The sequence below is a fragment of the Cynocephalus volans genome, chromosome 1 (genome assembly GCF_027409185.1).
Source record: "Cynocephalus volans isolate mCynVol1 chromosome 1, mCynVol1.pri, whole genome shotgun sequence".
Lineage (NCBI taxonomy): Eukaryota > Metazoa > Chordata > Mammalia > Dermoptera > Cynocephalidae > Cynocephalus > Cynocephalus volans.
In genome coordinates, this window is record NC_084460.1 from 113,706,913 (window position 1) to 113,731,912 (window position 25,000).

General features: G+C 35.6%; 1 protein-coding gene across 2 annotated transcripts in view; it reads left to right on the forward strand.

The window, feature by feature from the left end:
* Positions 1-21,839, forward strand: part of IL1RAP (interleukin 1 receptor accessory protein) — a 120,464-nt gene extending 98,625 nt beyond the window's left edge. Inside the window, exons 8-11 of one of the 2 annotated variants that reach the window (XM_063107726.1) lie at positions 121-269; positions 9,875-10,018; positions 11,275-11,418; positions 21,124-21,839. In XM_063107726.1, coding sequence (XP_062963796.1) covers positions 121-269; positions 9,875-10,018; positions 11,275-11,418; positions 21,124-21,839 — 1,153 coding nt within the window. Of the gene's footprint in view, positions 1-120; positions 270-9,874; positions 10,019-11,274; positions 11,419-13,973; positions 14,882-21,123 lie in introns of those variants that run through there. The other variant, XM_063107735.1, reaches the window with a different exon arrangement.
* Positions 21,840-25,000: the final 3,161 nt, after the last annotated feature.

Sequence of the window (25,000 nt, forward strand, 5' to 3'; positions counted from 1 at the left end):
ACAGGCAACATTCCATCTGCCCTCACCTGGGGTCTCTATAGTTGCTTACTTCTCTGATTTGCACACAGTGAGTAGCCTTGAGTCTCATGAATGCTTTGATTTTCTCTCCCCTATTTCTAGTGTAAGTTATAGTAGAACAGAAGATGAAACAAGAATTCAGATTTTGAGCATCAAGAAAGTAACCCCCGAGGACCTCAAGCGCAGTTATGTCTGTCATGCTAGAAATGCCAAAGGGGAAGTTGACAAAGCAGCCAAGGTGAAACAGAAAGGTAACGGATGCACTCAGCAAATGAATCTCTGAACTCCAAATGTAATATAGTGGTGAGAATGAGAGAGCCCCAGTACCTAGCACAACATCTGATGAATAGTCATGACTCAAAGTTGAATGAAAAATCTTGAGAGAAAGTTTCCATCTATGCAAAGATACTAAAAATATTGTTTCTGATAGTGTTAGTATCGTAGTGCCCAAATGTGGCTTTAAAAAAAACAGTTGATTACAATAATAAGGAACAATTTTATATCTATGCAATCATGAAAAATGAAAAATAAAAAAAATTCGAAGTTACCAGGGATATAACAAAACTGATAGAGCCAAAAATTGTTGGTGAATTATAAAGATTGTTTTAGAAATCATTGATGGCAGAGTTCAAGAGTCATAAAAACGATCATGCCATCTGACCTAATACTTTTGGAATTTTTTCCTAACAACAGAAAGAGAATTACGTATTCATCAATATTCTTAGCAGCATAATAATGAAACATTACAAATGTAACAATGAAACATTATAAATAGCAAACACCTAATTGTATGCAAGTAGATGAGTAAGGTATAAAATATTTGTTCTCAGAAAAAATATAATTATAAAATTATCATTTTAAACACTGTGTATCAATATTTGAGGAGGTTTATTACATAACTACTAGTCATAATTGCTAAAATGAAAATTATTTAACATGATGTAAAAATGATTTCTATATGGCTATTACTATATTTTTTATAATAAATAAAAATTATAAAGCCTTCTTGTGTGAGCTGTTGCTCCTGAAACAGACTGTGTCCAAGATTCTCTTTGAGTCTCTCACCTAACACAGAATCCCAGACCATTAATCCTTTCAAGAATGTTTTTCAGTGGTTTGGAGAAAAGTAACAATGACATATCACGCATGCAGTCAGGTCATTCAGAATCGTCCTGGGTCCTAGTGTCTAACAGAGCTTATAATATATCAAAAGGGAAAATTTAAGAAAAACTGTCTCATAATTGTTACATTTCACAGTGGGACTTAATCCTTTCTTAAAGGTGATGAAAAAACCAGATTCACCTCAACATTTCATTAGAATTTAAAAAGTAAAGAGCAAAGGCCTGAGATGTATATGCCTCTTAAGAAGTCTTAGTGGATTGGTTCAGGATAACTCGTTGCTTCTGCTACTCGGAAGCCAGCATAAAGGGAGAAGACCAAAGTACATGATGTAAGGCAGTCTCCCAAAGTTAGTTCCAAAACACTGCTAAGAATTAATATTGTACTGCAATGAGTTATTTGTATTCTACAATCCGGTGGCCTATGTTGAAATCCTGGTTTCTATGCACCCTAACTCTGTGACTTTGAAAAAGTCACTTAATTTCTCTAAGCCTCAATTTCTTTATATTTAAAGTAGACAAAGTAATACCACTACCTCACAAGGTTGTTTTTAAAGTGCTCACCACAGTTACTCGCATATATACATTTATTTTAAATGCTCAGTATATGTTAACTCTTTTTACTTCCATAAGATTTACATATTATTTAACAAAGGCTTCTATAGTCAAGTAAGTGTTAAGAGAGTCTAGGTTAAACAAAATCAATCAAGTTACTTTGGTTCAGGACCTCTTAGAGTCTTTATTAACATTTGATCTGAATATCTGCAGGGGATTGGGTTATAGTAGGCAGGCTGTTTATGAATATATTTGACTCCAGATTCATTAATTATGGAGCATTTTGTGGGACTCCTAAAGCATGTGCTCTGGAGAACAATTATGGAGGATCATATAAATTAATAACTTATTGTCAAATGGATAGGATCCAGAAAAATCAATTAAAATAATGTTTTATGTAATAGTGAAGCACAAATCTGCCCACCAGAACCCTTTCAAAGAAGCCTCTGCTGTAAATAGCATGGTATAGACAGCATTAGGAAGGTGAGGTGACAAGTGGGTCTACTACACCTGACAATCTGTGCAAAAAGGTGACATGTATGTAATCCAGTCGGATCTGTGGTACTTCCAGTGGTACCAGAGGTGGTATGGTTTTGTTTACTTGGCTTCTGTTCTGGGCCAGCTAATGCTAAAATGCAGAGGTGATATCCGAGTTCACATTCAAACATTTACAACATGTCTGGGTCCTTCCTTCTCTGAATTCATTAACAAAACATTGTATGTACTTCATCAAAAAGATGACAGGAAGGGGCTAGGGACAGGAAGGAGAGGAATTCACTGGGATAGGTCTTACTGACAGCACAATTTCATCTAGTCAGTTAAAGCAAAGTAGTACAGAGGCAGCTAATGTAAACCAGATAAACATGCAGTTGTTCTATAACAGAGTAGTAGAGACTAAAGCAAGGTGTTCATTTACCTGCAAAGTCCCTGCCCTTAGAGAGCTTAATCAGGTGGGAAAACACACATCAGTCAAGGAAATCTTCCACACATTATGAGAAATTGTGGAAACTATTTTCAAACAGGTTGTACCATTTTACATTTCCATTAGCAATGTATATAAATTGTAGGTGTTTTACTTCTTCACCAACTTTTGGAGTTGTTCAACTTTTAAATTTGAGCCATACTATTACATGGATAGTGGTATCACACTGTGTTTTTAATTTGCATTTCATGGATACTGATGATACTAAACACTTTTTCGTGAGCTTATTCATCATTAATCAATAGTTCTTTTTGTGAAGTGTCCATTAAACTCGTCAGCCCATTTTGTTTTGGATCATTTGCTTTTTAATTTAATGTATTATAGGAGATAAACATATATGTGTATACAGAGGTCTTTGTCAGATATATGACTTGTAAATGTTTTCACCCAGTTTGTAAATTCATTTTATTTTGACAATTTTAAAAAATTTGATGAAGTTCATTTTATCAATTTCTTCTTAGATGGTTAGTGCTTTCTAAATCCTGTATTAGCAATCTTTTTCTTTATTCAGGTTAGAAAGATGTTCTCCTGTATTCTCTTCCAGAAAATTAGTAGATTTTTCTTTTTATATTTGGGCCTGATATTTTTGTGGTGTGAAATATGGGTTAAAGTTTAGTATTTTGTTTTGTTTTCATATAGATAGCTAATTTTTCCAGCATGATATTGAAAAGTCTTTCTGATTTTGCTGAATTGCTTTGAAAACTTGGCCAAAACTTGGGTCTATTTCTACATTCCCTATTCTGATCTGTTAATCTGCTTGTCTGTCTTTAGTCCAATATCTTGATTAACATAGTTTTAAAGTAAGTCATGAAATCACATACTATGTCTTCCTCTTTTTTTCTTTTCCAAGATTGACTTGACTATTTTAGGGGCCATATTTTTTTCATATATATTTTAGTATTAGCTCATCAGTTTCTGCATTTCTGCATAAAAACCTGACAAGATTTTGAGCAGATTGTATTAAACTTATAAATCCATTTGGGGATAATTAAAATCTTAGTAATATTGAGTTTTCCAATCCATGAACATGATATATCTCTCTGTTTATTTAGATCTTCATTGATTTTTCTCATTTTTTTTTTTATTTGGTGTACGGGTTTTGCACACGTGGTGTTAAATTTATCTCTAAACATTTTGTTTTTGATGCTGTCGTAATGGTATTCTTTTAAATTTTATTTTCCAATTGTTCATTGATAAAACAGAAATGCTGTTTTAATTGATTTTTTTGTGTTGATCTTGATCTTTTGGACTTCCCAAATTCACTAATAAAATAGGATTTTTGTTTATTTTGTTTCTTTGATTCTTTAGGATTTTTTACACACTTGATCATGCCACCCGTAATTAAACAATTTTTACTACTTTCTTTCCAAACTTTATATCTTTGATTACTTTTTATTGTCTATTTCATGTTTTTGGATCTCCAATCCAATGATTAGCAAAAGTTATGAGAGTGGCCGTCTTTTCATTGTTCCCAAATTTAGAGGGTAAGCATTCAGTTTCTATACATTAAGTATTATGTTAACTGTAGGTTTTTTGGTGGATGACCTTTAGCCATGTGAGAGGTTAGCCTTAAATTTTTAGTTTGCTAAGACTTTTTTTATAAATGTGTTGAAAGTTTTTTTTTAAATTCTTATCTCCATCTGTTGAGAGGGTATGATTTTTTTTTTATGTTGTCAGTGTGATGATTTATCCTGATTGAGTTTGAGATGTTCATCCAATCTTGCATTGCTGGAATAAACTCTCATGTCAACATGATTTGTTGTCCTTTTTACATACCGCTGGATTTTATTTGCTAATATTTTGTTAAGGGTTTTTGCTCATGTTAAGGATTTTGCCCTTATCTTTGTTCATGAGAGATATTGGCTTGTAATTTTCTTTTCTTGTAATGCCTTTTTCTAATGTTAGGTTTATGCTGAGACTGTATAATTTACACTCTCATCAACAGTGTGTCCACATCCTCACCATTCGTTGTCAGTTGTTTTCGTTTTTTAGCCATTATGGTAATTGTGCAGTGGTACTTTATTATTTTTCCCTTCTCTTATGACTAAAGATGCTATGCATTTTTTATGTGCTTATTGGCCATCTGTGTGTCTTCTTCTGTGATGTAACTATCAAACATTTTGCCCATTTTAGAATTAGATTGATTGTATTTTTATTATTGAATTTTAGGAAGTCTTTATCTGTCCTGGATACTAGTCCTTTGTCAGATACATCTTTTTCAAATACTTTCATGCACGAAAATTTGTTTCTTTAATGGTATATTTTAGTACAGAGGTTCTTGATGAGGTGTAATTTTTAACTTTTTCTTTAATGGTTCCTGCTTTCTGTGTCCTAAGAGAGTTTTGCATACCGCCAAGTCATGAGGTGTCAACTCTTGCTTTAAGTCTGTGATCTATCTCTAATTCTTTTTTTAATGAATGGTGTCAGGTAGAAATAGAAGTTTAATTTTCTTTTTATATGGATATCCAGTTGTTCCAGCATAGTTCATTGCATTTTCATTTCCTCCTTATGTTGCTCTGATGCCTTTGTTGATATTTTTACTGGATATATAATTTTAGGTTGAAACTTTTTCTTTATCCCTTCCAGCCCATTAAAGGCATCATTCCATTTTCTCCTGGACAATATTATTTATAATGTGAATTGGGCAGTTTTTTGTTTTGTTTGTTTATTATTGTGCCTTTCATGTATGTCTCGTCTCTTTTTCCCTGGCAGATTTTAAGATTTTTCTCTTCTTCATTGGTGTTAAACAATTTAATTTTGATATTCTTTGGTGTCATTTTATCATATTTTCTTATGGAGGGGTCACTAAGCTTCTTGGTTCTATTAGTTTATACTTTTATTTTAATTTGAAAAAAATTTAGCCATTATTTTTTTGAATATGTTTTGCTGTTCCGCTCACTCTTTCCTTTAAGTACACAATTAAATTTAGGATAAATCACTCACTGTTGCCCCACTGGTCACTGAGGTTCTCATTATTTTTATTTCATCCTATTCTCTTAGTGTTTGGATAGCTTCTATTGTCCACTGATCATTTCTTTTGTGATGTCTAATCTGCATCATTTTTATTTCAGAATTGTGTTTTCCAGGTTTGAATTTCTATTTCTCCATTGTAATGCCTTTGCTGATATTTCCTATTTGCTGTTCATAGTGTTCATGGCCTCTTTTTTTAATTCAACAGACAAATTTGTAATATCCATTTTAAAGTATGTATCTGGTAAATTCATCTTCTTTGTCAATTCTGGTTCTGTTTTTATTGTCTGATTTTTCTTCTGAATATAGATCATATTTCTTTTTGCTTTTCCTTCTGTGTAGTTTTCTTAATCATATGCTGGACATTATGGATGTTGCATCATTGAATGTCTGGATTTTGTAAGAGAGTGTTAAGTTTTGTTCTAACAATTATTTAATTTACTTGCCTAACAACTTGCTTTTTCAAAAGCATCTTGTTGATATTTGTTAGTCTAGGTCTAAAATAGCCTTTTCCACAGGGCTAGATGGGCCTATTTCTAAGCCATCTCTTATCTGGGGTTTCTGCTTAACACTTGGAGAGCTAAACAAAGTCTCTGCATTCTGAAGGGTTTTAACTCAAGTGTCTACTAGCCCTGCATGTGCTCCTAGAGTTGTTCAGTTCCCAGCTGTTTTTTGCCTAACCTTATAATGTATCACCCTAAATATATGCAGCTTTGTATTCATCCAAAGACTAGAGGTAACCCCATGCAGATTTCTAGAGTTCCTTTTCTACATAGTTCTCATCTTCCTGGTAGCCAGGCCTATAAATTCAATGCAACTCAACAGTCTTGAGCTCTAATTGCTATTTCTTTAGCTTGTGTAACCACTGTCTTCTTTTGTCTTTGAAAAACTGTTGTTTTAGTTATTGTGGAGGGAATACTAGTCCATTATTGATTACTCCTCTAAGGACAGAAGCTGAAGTCCAAAATGCAAGTTTTGACACACTAAGATAGCCAAAAACTCAGGTCTGCAGGTCAAAAGACTCTGGTTTGCCATCATTTAAATAAAGCATTTTGTTTGTTTGCAATTCAGGAAGATGGTCAATACCACAATTTCAAAAATCATAAAGAGGTTCCAGTAATTGTGCACAGAGTAGCCATGGGTTCTGTGGCAGGAAAAGTCCAAGCAGCTGACATTTCGTTGGGAGACTCGATGGATAGCTCCAACAACAATAATGAAGATGAGGGGGATAACTAAATTTCCAAGAAGATTGTAGAACAAGAACTTGGTAGGGGGAAAAAGAATAGAGCTGAAATGTTGGACTGGTTTAACCAAGAGCAGTTAGCTGGAAATTTGGGCTTTGGAGCCAGTTATCACTGTAGAAGTGCAAACAAGGATGGAGAAAATTCTCATTCAGGGAGTAACCAAAAGTGGCTAAACTTGGCTGCATCTCAAATCAGATTATTAGCAAAATTGATGAAAGAATTTAGGAGTCCAATTTTGTCAAATTGCATCACTCCTTCCTGACGGGAAATGCTTTGGTCTGGGATTGCATCAGAGAAAAATCTTTGCACCAGAATGCTCAAAGTTCCAGCTGGGGAAGACAGAGAATGTAGTCTGGGGGTCACCCTTTCCCTGTAAGCCAGCACTGCTTTACAAAGTGGAAGCCTTGTAGAGCACTTCCTGCACATGACTCCAGCCATATAGGAAATCAGGCTGTTGTATTACTTATTGAGTCCAATTAGTTAAGTAGCATTAGGGAAATCTTTATTGATATCAAGATAGCTCCACCAAATACAATCTGCGAATATGATGTGACTGCGTGACAAAAAAAATAAAATAAAAAGTCTCATTAGGAATACAATAGGAAGTAGTAAAATGAATAAGGCAGAGGGAAATTTATGAGGGTAAATTGATCTTTGGGTCACTAAGCAAGATCTCTACTGACATTTTAAAAAATCCATTTCACGTAAGTGTAGCCACTGATGCCTTCCCACCCCCCTGCCGATCACAAAATGTCCAACAAGAGGGAGCCAAAAAAGGAGCAAATAATGAAAATAACAATGGAAATTACCCCAGTGTACTGTTAACATAACATGTATTCAGAAGTACCAAGGACACAGTGAGGTTCATGCCAGCTACCCATATTAATCTTAGTAAATTTTCAACAACTGCACTGGCATAGCTTCTGGCATTTTATGATGGAGTTTTCTTATTTTAAAGCACCATTATTCATGGAATGAGTACAAGAGTACCTGACAATAATTTAACACTGCTGAGTCCCGGGATATACCTGCAGTACAATATCCTGAGTTTAGGATGATAAACTCAAAACTCTATGATTTGCCCTTTAATTAGAGAACTTAAGGCTCAGATACAAGCTGCTTACATTTTCTTCTTAGGATAGATACATGATTTAAATGGAATTTTTTTCACTAGTATATAATTGAACTTCTTCATGGTGGTGATATGCAAAGATCCACGTACTTTGAACTAAGGGAGCCTCAAGAACAATTCCAACTTTGAATGAGGTTCTTCCATGCTTTGTCCCAGCAAACACTTAATACCTGTAATGTCCTAGGTGCTCACAAAAGCCTTTCCTCACCACCTTACCTAATATACCTCCCCTGCCCCAGTTCTACCCCTTTATCACATTGCCTGGTTTATTTCCTTTACAGCACTGATCATTATTTAAAATTAACTGGCTTATTTATTTATTTTACTTCCCTGCATTAGAATGTTAGTCCTCAAAGGTCAGAGACCCTTTCTGTCTTATCTACCAATTGTATTCCCAAAAGCTTCTGAAAAATAGTAGATGCCAATAAGTAATTATCAAATCATCTGATACATAATTTAAGCCACTCCAGCTTCAGATCCAATAAATATTCTCTTCCTCCCTCAAACTCTTATCTTCATTATCACAAGCTAATAAAGGAAACAAATGAAGCTGTTGATACGTAGTATAGTACTAGGCTTCTTTTAAATATTCCAGAAGTGTAAAAGGGTTATATCTGAAAATGTTCATTGAGATATTAGGTATTCTAGGGGTAGATGGATGAAAAAGACAGAGTCTCCACCAGAAAGATTAAAAATGTATGGTTTAGTGAGAGGTGGGAGGGATTAGGAAGCAGGCCTGTATATAAATTGCAATATCATAAAAAATGCTGCAATAGAATTATGAATTAAGGAAGGAGTGAGTATTTCTACCAGGCAGAGCTCAGGTTGCAAGAAGAGCTTATTCTGTGAAAGCTTATACAAAATAATAGCATTTGATCATGAACCTGGAAAGTAAAAAGAAAGAGTTATTCCACCCAGAGGTCATAGAATGGGCAAAGGCATGATGTCAAGTCTTCCTGATGTTTTTAAGGAAAGGGCATTGGTAAATGAGACAGGAAAGTTTTTGGTGATTTGGTTTGGACAGACCTTGTTTACAGAACTAATGACTGATCTAGTTTTTACATAACTAAGAACAGTCCCACTCTATTTCTGATAGTTCCAAAGAAACTGCTAATGAGCCTATAATATAAAAAAAAAATAAGCAGATAATATGGAAATCAGATATTGCAAGTCAGTCTTTGGAATGTGTTTCGTAGAACTGTGGATATGGGAGATATGTTCAGAGTCAAGCATACTCGCCTTTAGTGGATGCCCTCTGCTTCTGCCCAATGAAAATAAAATATTTGAGACTTATTTCTGAATATAAAGGAAATGGACTTAAATTCCTCCCATATGACACTGGACAAGAGGATAAAACAAAACTAATGAGAATATATTAATAGTTTTACTCAAATGAGCTGCTCCAACAATTACAATTCTACCAATATCATGGGCTCTGTAGGCAGCAATGAGGATTCCATCCCAAGAGGTGGACAAACAGAGGATGGAATGGCACTTTTCAAAGATAGTTTTGAGGAGATTCAGGTATCAAATTGAGTCGAATTAGATAACCTTCTAAATTCTTCCCAATGTGAAAATGCTATTTTAATTTGTGTATCACTGAAGTCCATTCAAATCATATAATAGTTAAAAACACCATCTATGCCAGGTTGATAGAAACAAAAAGACAAATATGACACAGTCTAGTATTAAAAAATAGTGCTTAAACTCTACCCTGTTATCTTTCCTTGTTCACACATAGAAGGCAGGTGCACAGTTCAGCTGCTTGGCTTATCCAGCTATTTGCGTGATGATGGGTCACTGTAATCACCACATAGAAATCTATTCTGTGTCTTTGTTGTTCACTCATTGGTAGCTCCAATATACACAGTGGAACTGGCATGTGGTTTTGGAGCCACAGTCCTGCTGGTGGTGATTCTCATTGTTGTTTACCATGTTTACTGGCTGGAGATGGTCCTATTTTACCGGGCTCATTTTGGAACAGATGAAACCATTTTAGGTAAGTAGTGGACATTTGATATAAATCTCTTCTACTGTCATCTTTAGAACACATTTTTTTTTCAAAAAAAAGAAAATAAAACCATGTTGACTTGATAAAACCTAGATTAACTGCAACATTCAATAAGCAGATTAGCTTTTATTTCATCCTGTACTATTGAAAATCTTTCCAATGTGTGTTATTGTTCTTTCTTGTCTCTATATGAGATTTAGTCTAGATTAGCGCTGTCCAAATAGAAATATAATGCAAGCCACATATGCTATTTAAAATTTCCTACTGGCCACATCAGAAAAAAATAAAAAGAAACAAGTGAAAATAATGACTTGGCTAAATATATTTATATATTATTTCGGCATGTAATGAATAGTAAAAAGTTAGATATTTTATAGACTTTTTTTGGTACTAAAAATCTTCAAAATTCAGAATGTGTTGTATTTTACACTTACAGCACATCTTAGTTCAGTCCAGCCACATTTAGATGCGTGTGGTTTGTGGCTGCTGTGCTAGAGGGTGCAGGTCTACAGTCTCTATACTCAAAGCAGATCCTTAAACCAGCAGCATCAGCATCACCTGGGAGCTTATTAGGAGAATTTTAGACCTTATCCCTCCTTAATCAGAATCTACATTTGAACAATATTCCCAAGCTATTCATGTGCACATTAAAGTGTAAGAAGCACTGCACTAAAGCAGATTTACCTAGTGATAAGAATTGAGCATTTAAACATACAGATTTTTAGTCCAACCCATAAAGATTCTAATTTAGTAGGCTTGTGGAAGAGACACAGAATCTGTATTTTTAGTGGAAGGTGATTTTTTATAATTAGGCAACTTTGGGAAGGATTGGTCCATTGAGTCTTAGTGTATTTTTAATTGTAGTACTTTTCATATATAAATACTTTAGATGGTTTTTAAAAGTTTTGCTCAATTTGTAATTTTAATATATTAATGAGCGATATATAGTAGGACGGGAGTAGAGATGTTCTGCGTGGTATTCATTGCCAGCACCTATGATTTATGATTTAATTCACAGTTGAAGAGGTGAAACCTTACTATTTCTCTACTATAAAGTCTCAACTCAGTGAGGTTAGAAGACACATCAGATAAAACTTGAAATTTCACACTGGAATCTGTCACAATTAGTACATGTTAAAAATTTTAAAAAAAAGGTCTATCCTGCAAAAGTTGTATTTAAGAAAAACTGTAATACTGTTGAGAAACGTTCCTAATTTATATTGAATCTGTGTTCCTTTTGCTAGATGGGAAGGAGTATGATGTTTATGTATCCTATGCAAGGAATGCAGAAGAAGAGGAATTTGTATTACTGACCCTCCGTGGAGTTTTGGAGAATGAATTAGGATACAAGCTGTGCATCTTTGACCGAGACAGTCTGCCTGGGGGAAGTAGGTATTTAAGATGAGTGCAAATGATTCTACCCTGAAAAGCAACAGGATAATAATTAGGTTTGGGTCATGCGTAAGAGTTGGGATGCAGCTCTACACTGACACCTTCGGATATTTAATGCCCAGTTCTTTGATGTAATAGAGACTTCTCTAGGAATAAAACTACATTATAAGATGTATGTACACTATTCAACTCAGTTCATGGTATTAAAATATTTTGCCTTGTAATCTTTAAGAACTCTATGTGAGAAAAGCATGGATGCACAGTGGGTTAGAGCTCTGTGCCACAGCTATAAATGTCTTGTTTGCTCACATTTAGATTTTTAGAATGTTAGGCTGATCTGCATTGGTTCGCCTAGAAGTTTAGAATTTTTTTTTTTAAACAAAGACTGAGTATTTAAAAAAAAAAACATTTTTACAAAACTGAAGCTCACCCAGTTTTTCTAAAACTGAGTTGCAGAAGAGAATGCATAGAACTTTTTCCTATATTAATCATGGGTCATATTTAGAGTATTTCCCTTTGGCACTTGCTCATTTCCTTTTCCTCACTTATTTTTGAGCAAACTGGTGCTAATCAAATTTCCCTTTTCCTTGGGTCTGCTTCTTCCTTTCTATCAGCTTATACATTTGAGATTTAGTTAAAATTTTTACAAAGGCCGCTCTATTCTAGTAGGATAAAAAAAGAAAAGCTTGAATTGATGAATGTTTTAAAATAAAAGTGTGTCTCTTCAGGTCCACATAGTAACACACAACGTAATGGTCCATTTCAGTCTTTTTAAAGAAACAAATAAATAATGTTCCTAAACCCACTGTTAAGCTTCCAACTGTTGACATGTATGTGTCTAATCTTAAGCATGACAAACGAATTTTCTTCCCCTACAATTCTTTTTACATTAACCATTTGTTCAACATGCTTTTTAAAAAATGTGATATGGATAATTGAGATACAGAATAGACTTAAAATTCTATTCTCATGTTTAATTAGCTGAATCAGTTATTTTATCTCTCCAATCACCATCCAAACGCCCATCATGCTTGTGTTCTACAGAAGATAGCTCCTTGAGTATTACTTTGCCAGGAAATGATGACTTAATTATGCAATTAAGAACAAATTCCATTCATTTTAATACTTAATTCCCCTAAATCATTTATTCATCCATTCGTTTATTCATAAAGCTATTCAACAAATACTTATCTACTGATGGAAAGTTCTATAAAGATGCACAGTATACAACAGGGTAAGACCCTCTAAAAGGGTTGATAGTCTTTGAAGAATTTAAGTTCTAGTAATTACTCTTGCATCTTGCTTCTGATGGTTGTCCCTGCATCCTTTTGTATTCTCCCTGCTGCTCTTACTCAATCCTCTTTGCCTCTGAGTCTCTTTCCACACTTCCCATGGTCAGCCTCCAGTGGCACTACTTGGAGTAGACAAATATTTATTCCTGGAATCTCCTCCAGGCTGCACTTGCTAGATTTTAATTGCAAGTCTTTCCCTTCTACTTTTGTATCTGTGATGATTAAGAGGCAAAATGACTGCCGAGGAGAGAATGTAAAGCCACGATACAGGTTTGTACAACCCTAGTGCACTACCTGGAGTTGGCAACTGTCTGATCCCCATGTCAAGGATTATACAGTCCTCAATAAGCCACTGAGAGGAGATGGATTAGTCTCAAGAATTTATTGATGAGAACCCTTGACAGCAAAAAAAATTTACACTGCATTTCTATTTTTTTCCTGCTTTTTCTTATTTTTTACTTGAAAAAAGCACTTGCTTATTAGTGAAAGCAGACACATCAGCTACCAGCTGCCACAACACATGGCTCCATAGAAATGGTGGGAGTTTAAGGAGAAAGATCCAGGCACTAATTTGGGCTGCAGAGCAGAAACAGATAGAAAGCTAAGCTGCAAATGTATTGCCAGCCAAAATTCCATTCAAATTCCAATTGGCTGGGGTTTTTTTTTGTGTTTTTGGTTGTTTAGGTTACATTGATATCAGTCTGAGTCAGGGAGGTGTCCAAGAACAGAGAGAGTCTTTCAAAAAATGAAGGTTCCTACTCTTATTGTCCTGTGTTAGCAAAATATGAAATTCTATAACTTTGACTCTGTAATGTATATCTATTGGAATGCCCATTGGCCTTAGGGAGTTTATAAATCTTTGGGGGAAAAAGGGCTCAAGAGCTGATTTGACTGGGCCATGACATGCCACGCAGTTTGAAGAAACTGACTTTTAGTATAGCATATCTGTTCTTTTTGTGTCAAATAATGCTTTTGAAGACTGAGATCACAGCAGTACATACCTTTTTGGCTTCATGCCTGTTTGGAATTCTTTTTGGGGTGGAATATGTGGATATAGTTCTCATTCTTCCTGAGGAGAGTGGCTTAATGAACAGAGTGATTGGGTCAAAGGATTAAGCAGTTCATAGTGTTGCTGGTATTGAGTTAACCTCAGTTCTCAGGCTGCTACCCTAAGTTTTGTACATTTACTCCTGCAGAAGCCCCATGCTTTAGGGGAGTTTCTGGCCAACACTAATCCCCATGGTTGTTTTCTTTCCCAGTTATCACAGATGAGACCTTGAGCTTCATTCAGAAAAGCAGACGCCTCCTGGTTGTCCTAAGCCCCAACTACGTGCTCCAGGGAACGCAAGCCCTCTTGGAGCTCAAGGCTGGCCTAGAAAATATGGCCTCTCGGGGCAGCATCAACGTCATTTTAGTACAGTACAAAGCTGTGAAGGAGACGAAGGTGAAAGAGCTGAAGAGGGCTAAGGCGGTGCTCACGGTCATTAAATGGAAAGGGGAGAAATCCAAGTATCCACAGGGCAGGTTCTGGAAGCAGCTGCAGGTGGCCATGCCAGTGAAGAAAAGCCGCAGGTGGTCTAGCAGTGATGGGCAGGGTCTCTCCTATTCATCCTTGAAAAATGTATGAAAGGGACAATGAAAGGGATAACAAGAACAAAGGTACTCCAAGAAGGAAGAGCTCTCTCCTTCTTCATTCCCAGTTCGTGGTTTCCTAGGCAGAAAAAAATTCTGTCTAATCCTCCCCATAGGGAAAAATTCCGAGTGACTGTGTGGCTGGCTATTCTACTTCTTCAGGCAATACTAAGGTTTAGAATGATATTATCAACAGTCTGTCACCAGTCTCTGATGTCACTATGTTCTTTGCTGGGAAAGATCTGGTTGATGTGGGTTTCCACTTCTGCATCTTCCATCCCTGTCCCTATGTGTCTCTCTCATTTTTTTATCTTAACTTATGGAGTAGTCTTTTCCATGGATTTAAAGACTCCTTTAAAATAAGTCATCTGTTGACAGGGTCATTATGGGTGTCCCAGTATAATTTTCTGTTTCTTTTATTTTTATTCCTCCATTAATAAGATCATCAGGGCCTACATTTATTTTAGCTGAGGACAGTGAACTCCTTTGCACCTATGGCTGTACAATGCACCATCACAGCAAGAGTGATACCCACATAAGATGATATAAAACAGTATAACTGAAAATGTCCCTTATAATTGATTTAGAGGGCTTGCTGCATTTTCTTTTATTATACTACCCTTGCCCTCCATCTCAGGTAATGGATGTCACATTTGTTATCTTGAAAAATATGTCATAATTTTTGTTTCTATTACAGTAAATTCCCGATTATCTGCAGGTCAACCCATATTTTTCACTCCATCTCCCTATCTACTTGTATCAATCAATCATAGAGTTTGCAGGTGGCTCCATACTTGGTTCAGTCTGAAGGGAAACTTCTAATGGTGCTACTAGAAGTGAGGTAACAGCAAAATGCCTTTAGGGCATTTTCTGATTTGTGAGAAGAGCACAGAAAAGGATGCTGGCAATTTGACTTTTAATCCCAGTCTTGCTAATGTGAATACTGGGAAAGTGATTGCTTCTCATTGGTCTGTGTCTCCCCATTTTAAAGTGTGGAGGTTAGACTTAGTAATTTCAAGAGTTGCTTCTAGCATTAATATTTTAAGAGGATTAACTATATTTCCTGTGATTTGTTCACTAGTACAGGTACACTGCAATGCACTTGCTCCAAGTAAATCAGTCTGAAAAGTCACTAGAGATGAACTTGCTTTTGTTTGTTTTGAGTAAAGTTTTACTGTTTTTAAGACTTGGAAAACTGAGTGCAGAGTTTACAGGGTGGTGAAAATCTATGTCACATGTAGATGATATATACACAGGTATGTACATATGCATACATGTGTATGTATCATCTATATGCATCTATACATGCATAAATATCCGCACACAGGAATTGCATGTGTGTATGTGTATATGTGTGTGTGTATGTGTTCACATGCACAGGAATTATGTGTGTATGTATGGCTTTAAATAGCCATCAGTACAATATTAGAAATCACTGGAACTCTTGTCCAGTATTTAAATTATGTTTTTACTATAATGCTTTTGTATGAGTGTTTTCTGTACATTAATATTATTTGTGAATTCACTGCTCACAAAGTGGTAGTTGCCACTAGTTCTTGCCTTTTCTAAGTTAGTATAAGTAACTTACTACTGCTATAGTTTGTCTGAGTTGTAGTGGAATCTATTGTGCACAGGGCCTCCATGGTCACTGCTAAGCAGTAGCCATTCATCTGGCACTAATTGATTTCCTACTATGTTCACATCAGACACATTTAGAAACTAAGCTCTGTTAATGTCAGTGCTAAGCTATTTGGACCATTGAGTAATAAAGGAAAATATATATACCTGTAAGTCAGTTTGCGTATCCTATGAAACACAGTAATTCATAATTTAAGAAATCCTTTATCCTAATGGTATGAATGTTGATAAGCAATTCTAAAATTATCTTCTACATTTAAGTGTCCTTCATCAGTATTAAAGGCCATAATAAATCATTTCTCTATATAAGAGCTATTGATTATTTTTAATTGAAAAAATGTTCGCCTCTGAATTCTTGACTATAAAACTATGGTGTGGAGTCATTCTTGGATTTACTTTTCTCAGCGTTATTAATGCCCTTCCTTATTACAAATCACAGTTACTCCTCCTATTAACACTTTACTCACAAGGCCAGAAGAGAACTGACTCCAGATAAGCTTTGAATATCAATTCTTGCATGAGTTTTAAGTAAGTAGGGAGAGTCTCATCACCAAGAGACCATTCTCTTGCCAATTTTACTGCATTCTTTTTGCACTTTTAATTCTAATAGTTATCCCGAATGCCATTGGGTGTCCCTAGAAGCTTCTTGATTTTTTTCTCTATTTATATTCCTGTCTTTGTTACTGAACTTTTTCAATTATTGTAATATAAAGCACATCAAATCCTAAGAGAGCTTTACTTCAAGTTTTTTTTCCATGTTCCAGTAAATGCCCAACATAGAACATTTGAGGAAGAAACGTACCTGTAATTTAGAGAGCAAGAACAAATCATGCCTCTAATTTTTTAAAAAATGTAATGGCTTTAGATATATGATATAAATACCTGCACCCACATTAACAAAGAACCGTGATATATAGAGTGTCTAATTATACAGTCCTTTGAAATTTATTTAATTCTCTTCTGTATTGTAACTTAGATGATTCCCTAGAATTCTAACAGAAAAGCACTCCATTGTATTGGGAAACAAAAACATCCCTCCACTTGTAAATTACCCATTTTTTGCATAGGTTTTAATATTCTGAGATTATCTTTTTTATTTTATTCATGAACTTTTGTATTTTTCATTTTTGTTTGATTTGTAAATTTACTTATTTTTAAAATAAACCATTTATTTTCAGCTTTGAATTTTATTTTGTGCATGTGTTTTATGTCTTTATTTTCATTTGGGGGCATAAGAAATGAGAATAAAAATATTAATGACTGCACTTATACAAAGAAATGTAGTAAATAATATTAGTTAAGTTTCTTTCTGAGAGAAATCTGAGAAAAATGGGAACGTCATATGAAGAACATTTCCTTTACATATGTCGAAAAGAGTTACTTAATTTCCAGAGTACTAGGACATCTTTGTGTGTATGTGTGTGTGCGTATGTGTGTGTGCGCACGCATGTGTGTGTGCGCACGCATGTGTGTGTGTGTACGGAGAGAGACAGACAGAAACAGAGAGATACAGAGACAACCCACAGAGAAAGAGGGAGAGAGAAGGAGAGAGATCCTTTTAAAACAAAGACACAAGCCAATTCTTTTTTGTTCGATTTGGAACTTGGGTAGCTTATAGGAATACCTTACTTTTTTATAGGCTTTAATACAACCCCAAGGCAGTTGCTTTGAAATGAGATAAAAAAAAAATTAATGCCCTGACTTTAGTTAATAGATGATAATTTCAATTTTTAAAAAATGCATCTCTATCACAAACTTTGAATAAATCAGTTACGTATACTTGGAGATGTATTTTGTTTTGAGTTAATAATATTAAGTTCATAGTGACAGGATGGCTTCTTTCGTAAAAAAAAACATTTATTTATTTGTTCAGAGAAAATTTATTGAGTTCATGTAACCTGTTCTGAACTGGTTAGCTTAGTAAAAAATTTTCTACTGAAGAATTTCTTGCAAACCAGTCCCCAAAGGTTAGACTTAGGGTCAATGGATCAAAATTACAAGGAAACAGATTTCTACTCAATTAGGAAAGAACTCTAAAGTAGAGTTGAACGATAATTAACTTCACTATTTTTGAAGGTAGTAGGTTCCCCATTACCAGAGGTACACAGCAGAGATTTGATAGATGCTTATTGTGGCTTTGAATAAGGGCTTTTTGAACTGGATAAACCGTGATGAGTCTGAAGTTGCTTCTAACCCTGACCATCTCAACTGACCTCCCAGAACACAGTGGTGACTACTTAGAAGATTCATTGTCAGCAGTTTGGACATCATTTACCTGGCTATTACTGCCCTTATTAAAATTCTCAAGATATTTTCTTCAGTCATTTACTGATATAGATCTTTGAAACAAGTAAATTCACAGTATAGTATGAGAAACGCTAGTCTGTCTTCTCTTTTCCTACACAAGCGATATAAAGTAAATTTAGCAATGGTCAGGGGGATTGAGTGTTTCAGTAGTACTTTTTATTTACATCTATTTTAAACTGATTTGATGGAATTTTTAAGTCCTATTACTTTAAATTTACATGGTAAGGTGATGTTCTAAAGTTAGCATTAAAAAAGTATACAGATTTAATAAACAATTCATATATAATTTTGCTATGGTGTTCACTAGGTATTGAATGGTAGTTTAATCAAAGTGATTTATTCAAATGTCTACTGTGTGCTAGACATTTACATCTAGATATCTCTAATTTCTTCAACAGCTTTACAAGTTTGCTCTCATCATGGGCATTTTAAAGATAGATGAATTCAGACTCAAAAATATTAAGATAAAAACAGATAAATAGAGAATCCAAGATTTGAATTCAAATCCATCTTCCAGATTAGGTGCTCCTTTTCTTAGTATACTTCAAGTTTAGGAGAGAGGGAAAGAGAAAGAGAGATTTTTAAAAAAGAGGCTTGATTCTTTTTATTTACCAATAACCTTCAAAGAATAAAGTTATAGTCCTAGTTTTCTTGTAGGTGAATTCCAGGGAGATTTTGACAGCAAGAGTATCTCTGAGTATTGAAAAGTTCTCAACCAGAAAACATGATTTTAAAGCCAATACCAAACAAGAAAACTGATTTTAGTACTGTATAGCCACACCTCAGTTTTGGAGCCAAACAGCATAAACGTTCTAATTTATGAATCTATCTCCAAATAATCTTTAGCATTAAAAAATACAATAACTCCCACTCTCAAATCTGAAGTTTTGACAATATGGAACATATTAAAAGAATATACCACAAAGGAAGGCAGCTTCCATTAAAATATCAAATGAAGATTTCTAGGTATAGCCCAAGCCCCACTTGAGAAGCATTTGTTCCTCAATGTCTGGAATTCTACCACTCATATCTGTATTCAGCATTGATCTCTTTCAAATATAAATCCCTCTTTCTAGATGGGGTACTGAAAAAAAAAAAAAGCAACATGCTCTGGAAACAAATTTTTTAAGAAGATCTAGGACAGTGTTTTATTTTCAACAGTGGTTTCCCCATGGGAAAGAAGATACATTTTCCTAAAGTGACTAATTTGAAGTGAAACACACCACACGCACTTACACATGCGCACACACACACACACACACACACAACACACACAATTTGACTGCCCAAATTCCCTTTGTTGAAAAGCTAGCCATGTTGCCTTAAGGTTAGTTCACATTTCTCAAGAGCTGAGAGAAGCAATAGGTTTCTCACTCTCATATTCTCTGCTTTGTGAAAGGCAGCTTTACAAGATCCTGAGTAAGACTAGAGATGACAAAGGAGTTACAAAACACACACACACTTACACGCTACACACCCAGGGGTTTTAAAGATAAGTGAAAATTTAAATTTATCTTCTAAGATGGAAGCAAAAATTTTCTAAAACATTTTTGCATTCTTGTTATAACCAGTCACAAATTCTCAAAAATTGAGCACGTCTTTCTGATATTCCTTCAAATTCATGTTAAATCCACTGATCAGAAAGAACTAATCTGGGGAGGAGTGCTGCTCCCTCATTCCCTGTCAAGTTCATCATGACCAAATACACTGCAAACTTTCAGCATCTCTCACAGGATGAAAAGTCTCTCTGTGACTGTTTTACCCCTGGCGCCAAAAGCATAGGCATTCATGGCATGGTATATCCCCAGCACATGCTTTCAGAGTTGTCGATAGTTTTCCCTCAGAAAATCACATTGTCTAAACTCCTAAATTTCACAGTAGTTAAGCACAGCATTTATTTGAGGAATGTTCCATTGGGATATGTCCAAATCCACCTCAGTAACTGTTAGAATTGAATGGTTCGCCAGAAGTCTTAACTAATTGACTTTAACTCATTGTCATTGTTCTTGCCGCTTAATTAATTTTTAGGCCAATTCTTCACACATGCACACAAAGAAAGAGAGAGAACTTTAGTTGACAACAAGATCCATACCATTAACTGTCTGATGTTGTGTCCAAAAATACCAAATATCAAGTAACGTAGCTGCGAGGATCTCGGCGGATGGTAATTCCTATTGCTCTTTGGTGATCAGACTATGTTGGGGAGATTATGTTCAGTCCTATTCAGAATTCTAATCCCAGGAAACACATATATAAACTGAATATTATACAGAGGAAAAGGTAAAAAGTGGGGAGAAGACTTGAAACCATGTCATATGTGGAGAAAGAGAACTTCTGAAGTTATTTAATCCAGAGGTAAGAAGAAAATGCAATGACATCACAATAGTTGCAAGATATTTCCAACATTTGCAGAGGTCAGATCTAAGACTATCAGATAAATGTTGCAGAGAAGATTTCAAAACAAAAATTGATTTGCAAATAGCTGCAAATAGTTGCATTTGGATGTGGTTAATTTAATTTCTCATCTTTTTTTTTTTTTTTTTGACAGTAAGAAAGACTTTATTCAGGAGGGGTCCTACCACAATGGGGGTTTTGCAGCAGGGGAGAGAGATGGAGCTCAGCTTCCTCCCCATCCTTATGGTATTAAATCCTTAGCAACCATTGGTAGAAATAGTGTAGATGGGCTTCCTTGACTGGGTAGATTATTTACTGCTGGGAGCCTGTATTCTCAAGTGTTTATTCACTGCCCGTCCTTTGTAGGATGAACAATAATGAACTGGAATGTGTGTAAGTTTTCACAAGACACTATCCTATCTTTTTATTTTCCTATAGATACGGTGGAAGCAGTTTTTGATTTCATTCAGAGGAGCCGAAGGATGATTGTTGTCCTGAGCCCAGACTATGTGACAGAAAAGAGCATCAGCATGCTGGAATTTAAACTGGGTGTTATGTGCCAGAACTCCATTGCCACCAAGCTCATTGTGGTTGAATACCGTCCCCTTGAGCATCCACACCCAGGCATCCTGCAGCTGAAGGAGTCCGTATCTTTTGTGAGCTGGAAAGGAGAAAAATCTAAACATTCTGGCTCCAAATTCTGGAAGGCCTTGCGGTTGGCTCTTCCCCTGAGAAGTCTGAGTGCCAGTTCTGGCTGGAATGAGAGCTGTTCTTCCCAGTCTGACATCAGTCTGGACCACGTCCAAAGAAGAAGTCGTTTGAAAGAGGCCGCAGAATTGCAGAGCTCAGGGAGGGCTGCAGGTGCCCCTCCAGCCACAGGCACAATGTCCAAGCACCGAGGGAAGCCCTCTGCAGCCTGTCGCTGTTGTGTCACCTACTGTGAAGGAGAGAGTCACCTTAGGAGCAAGAGCCGGGCAGAGATTCATAACCAGCCTCAGTGGGAGACACACCTCTGTAAGCCTGTTCCCCAAGAGTCAGAAACCCAATGGATACAAAACGGCAGCATATTGGAACCCCCTGATTCCCAGATCTCAGCCCTTGCTCTTCACCATTTCACAGATTTATCCAATAACAATGACTTTTATATCCTATAATTACTGTGTGTGGTGGGTGGTGGCTATTATCTCTACCAACATTCTTTATGTCATGAACCTATGGGGATAGGTGACATTTTAATCATCTAACGGACTATCAGATTTGTGTCCCTTTTATTGATTTTTAAAAACTATTTATTTCTAGGAGACAAAAGACCTGAAGGACCTGAATCCAGAATTATTGCCTCTAACGGCCTCAGAAGAGCACACTCTTCTTGGGCCCTAGAAGGTCAGTATATGAAAGTTGCCTAAAGTCTTACTCTATCTTGCCCCATGGTTTAGAACTGAGCTCAGAATTTGAATGTTTTCTATGTTGAGTCAGTCAGGTGTACTTGGGCTATGACACTTACAGGGTATATATATCCCAAGGGAGCATCACAGAAAGGAGTTGGTTCTGGTGGAAGCTGTAGGACTAAGCTCCACAGAAAACTTATAGCACGTTTTCCCTCAAAGAACCAAACATACCCACCCAGGGATATGTGATCTCTGTCTCAATGTAAATTAGTGTTCTCTAAACTGCCCGATGTTGTTAGCATCAATAAAGTTATATTTTTATGCCATTTCATTTGTACTAACAAATTTTTACTTCCCTCTCTTCCTTCTGCCTTTTATGCTTTTTGTATTAATATCTGAAGAGTATTTCATTTCAGGATGTTGAGAATTGGTTTAGGTTCCAGGAAAGCTGAGGTGTCTCTTTATTTTCTCTCTGATGTTTATTGGGAGAGATCCGGGAAGGAACCAAAAAAGAGTAAGAAAGTGTTTTAAATGAATTAGAAGTTTACGCAAATACTTCATTATATTTTTAGAACTGACAGCTGAAAAATTCAGTATTATAAGGGATGTAGCATAGAGTTTGGTGCCTGAATTCCTTTTTCCTATTGAGGATGCTGATAAGGGATAGTAAATTCAAATGCCTACAAGGATAAGAAGATAAGAAAAAAGAGAAAAGGGGGCAATATGTAAGCCTAATACATATGCTTTGTGTCTAGTACTCATGTGTACAAGGAAGTAATCACAGATAAGTATTTCTTTTCTGTAAACATTTTCACACAGTCATAAAAGAGCATTGCATTTGATTCTCAGTTTAGGGAGAGGATAGGGATCATTAGGCCTGCAGGTAACTGAAGAGCACACATTTCTTAATAAGGGGGGCAGCTTCTACCCAGCTCCATTGGATTGTTGCCACTGATTTAGCCCCAGTGTTGCCAGATTGTCCCATTTTTTTCAAGAGAATCTAAAAATGTATATTTTCCTGTGTACTCTCAATTATGGAATTGCTTAAATAAAAAACAAAAAACCCAAAAAACAAACAAAAGAAAAATAAAAAACAAAGAGGCAAACAACAAAACACATCTGAGGACCATATTCAACCTGAGGGCAACTAGTTTGTAATTTCATAACCAAAGTATTCAGCCAAAGGTCATGTGTCCAAATAGAGAATCAAGTACTCCTGGCAATACTGGAACTGGAGAGCACAGGCTAGTTCTAAGGATGTAAAGGAGGACGCTTATTCCCTCCCCAAATTGAAGACATCTGGGCCCTTACAACAGGGCTGTTCTAGCCTAACCCTCCATCAGAGGAGGAAAACTGGAAAATATAGTGTGCCTTCCATCTACTCTGTAGAGGTTCCCTGCCCATTGAATCTACAGTAAGAAAACTAGAAGCAAAAAGTCTGCTACTCCTGAACAGGAGCAGATCAAAAAGAGCAGGAGACTATACCAGACACGAGCAAGCAGCTTCAGTACACTAGCCCTGGCTGCTAGTACGCTATGACCCAGTGAGGGTCAGCCTGTCTCAGTCACTAATAGTGAGTGTTAGAGAAAAAAAGCAGTTTCATTCCACTACTCCTCTTAAACAGGGATTCCGAAGATCCTTTCTCTGATGGAACAAAAAGCTAAAATATCTCTTCTCTGAAGATGGAGGGATAACGGCCCTACAGAGTAAATGTGACTCATTGTAGAACACATAATTGGAAAATGACTAACTACCCTACCTGAATATCCAGCAGAAAATGACTCAGCATAGTCCAAAGGCTTTGTTCTATATCCTATCTTTTCTTGAAGTATATAGTCCATTCTTGATGTATGTTCAAGGATCTTAACTTGGAAGACAGATAGCAGTTTTTCTTCAAATCTGTTAATAATGAGTAATGTAAGTGGCTCCAAATTTTAAGGTTGGAGAGAATGCTCTTACCCCTAGTCAGTTTTATTTATTAATGCAGTGTCCCAAACTGTAAGATATCTTTGAAAAAATTGAGAAATTACTTTTTTAATTTATGAATTATTTCCTTAGTAGAGAAAAATAAATTAAAGAAATAGTGGCAGAGGCATGGAAATCAAACATGAGGTCTTATTATAAATGAGTAGCTAGATGCTTTTGGTGCTCTCAAAGCTGTTGGTCAGTATTTCCTTTGACAATATAAGTATAGAGTAAGCAGTACAAAGTCACAGTTTTGGACATTAGCCACATAGGGGTCAGAAAGATAATGGACTATACTTTTCTGTATGGAGAAAGGCTCAGAGGTTATGTTATTATTTCTTCACCTGATGTGCCACAATTAATTATGTTATCCACTGCTCTATATTTCAATGAGCCAAATGATAATAAGAAAGAAAATTTCCTCATAGACCATGCATAGATATAATTGAAATGACACGATTGTAGGTTAAATGGATATATCATTACATAAGAAATATTGCCTACTTAGGAGCATGAGATTTAAGTCAAGTAGAGATGGGCATGAGTCCTGCTTCTTTCCTATTGTGGGCATTAAATTGTATGTTACAAATGTATTTAATATGCATAATTTTTTTTTTTTTACTCTCATAAAGTGCCCAAAAGCAATATAGAACAGGAATATATTATACAGGTTACGTGACTTTCCTAATGACACTCAGCCAATTAGACTGAGTTGGACTTCTAATCCAGGTTTCTGACACCTGATCCAGTGGCAATTCTAGAACCATTCCTGTAAGATTCAAGCAGAAGTATTTCTATTACAAAGGCACCTAGATGAAACTATTTAATCTAAACCACAATACATTCAAATAAAAATAGTCAATGTAAACCTACACACAGTTAATTAAATGTTATATTACGTGTCTGATGTATCATCTGCCTTGTTATAGTATGATTTTACATAACTTCATTTTTAAATGTTA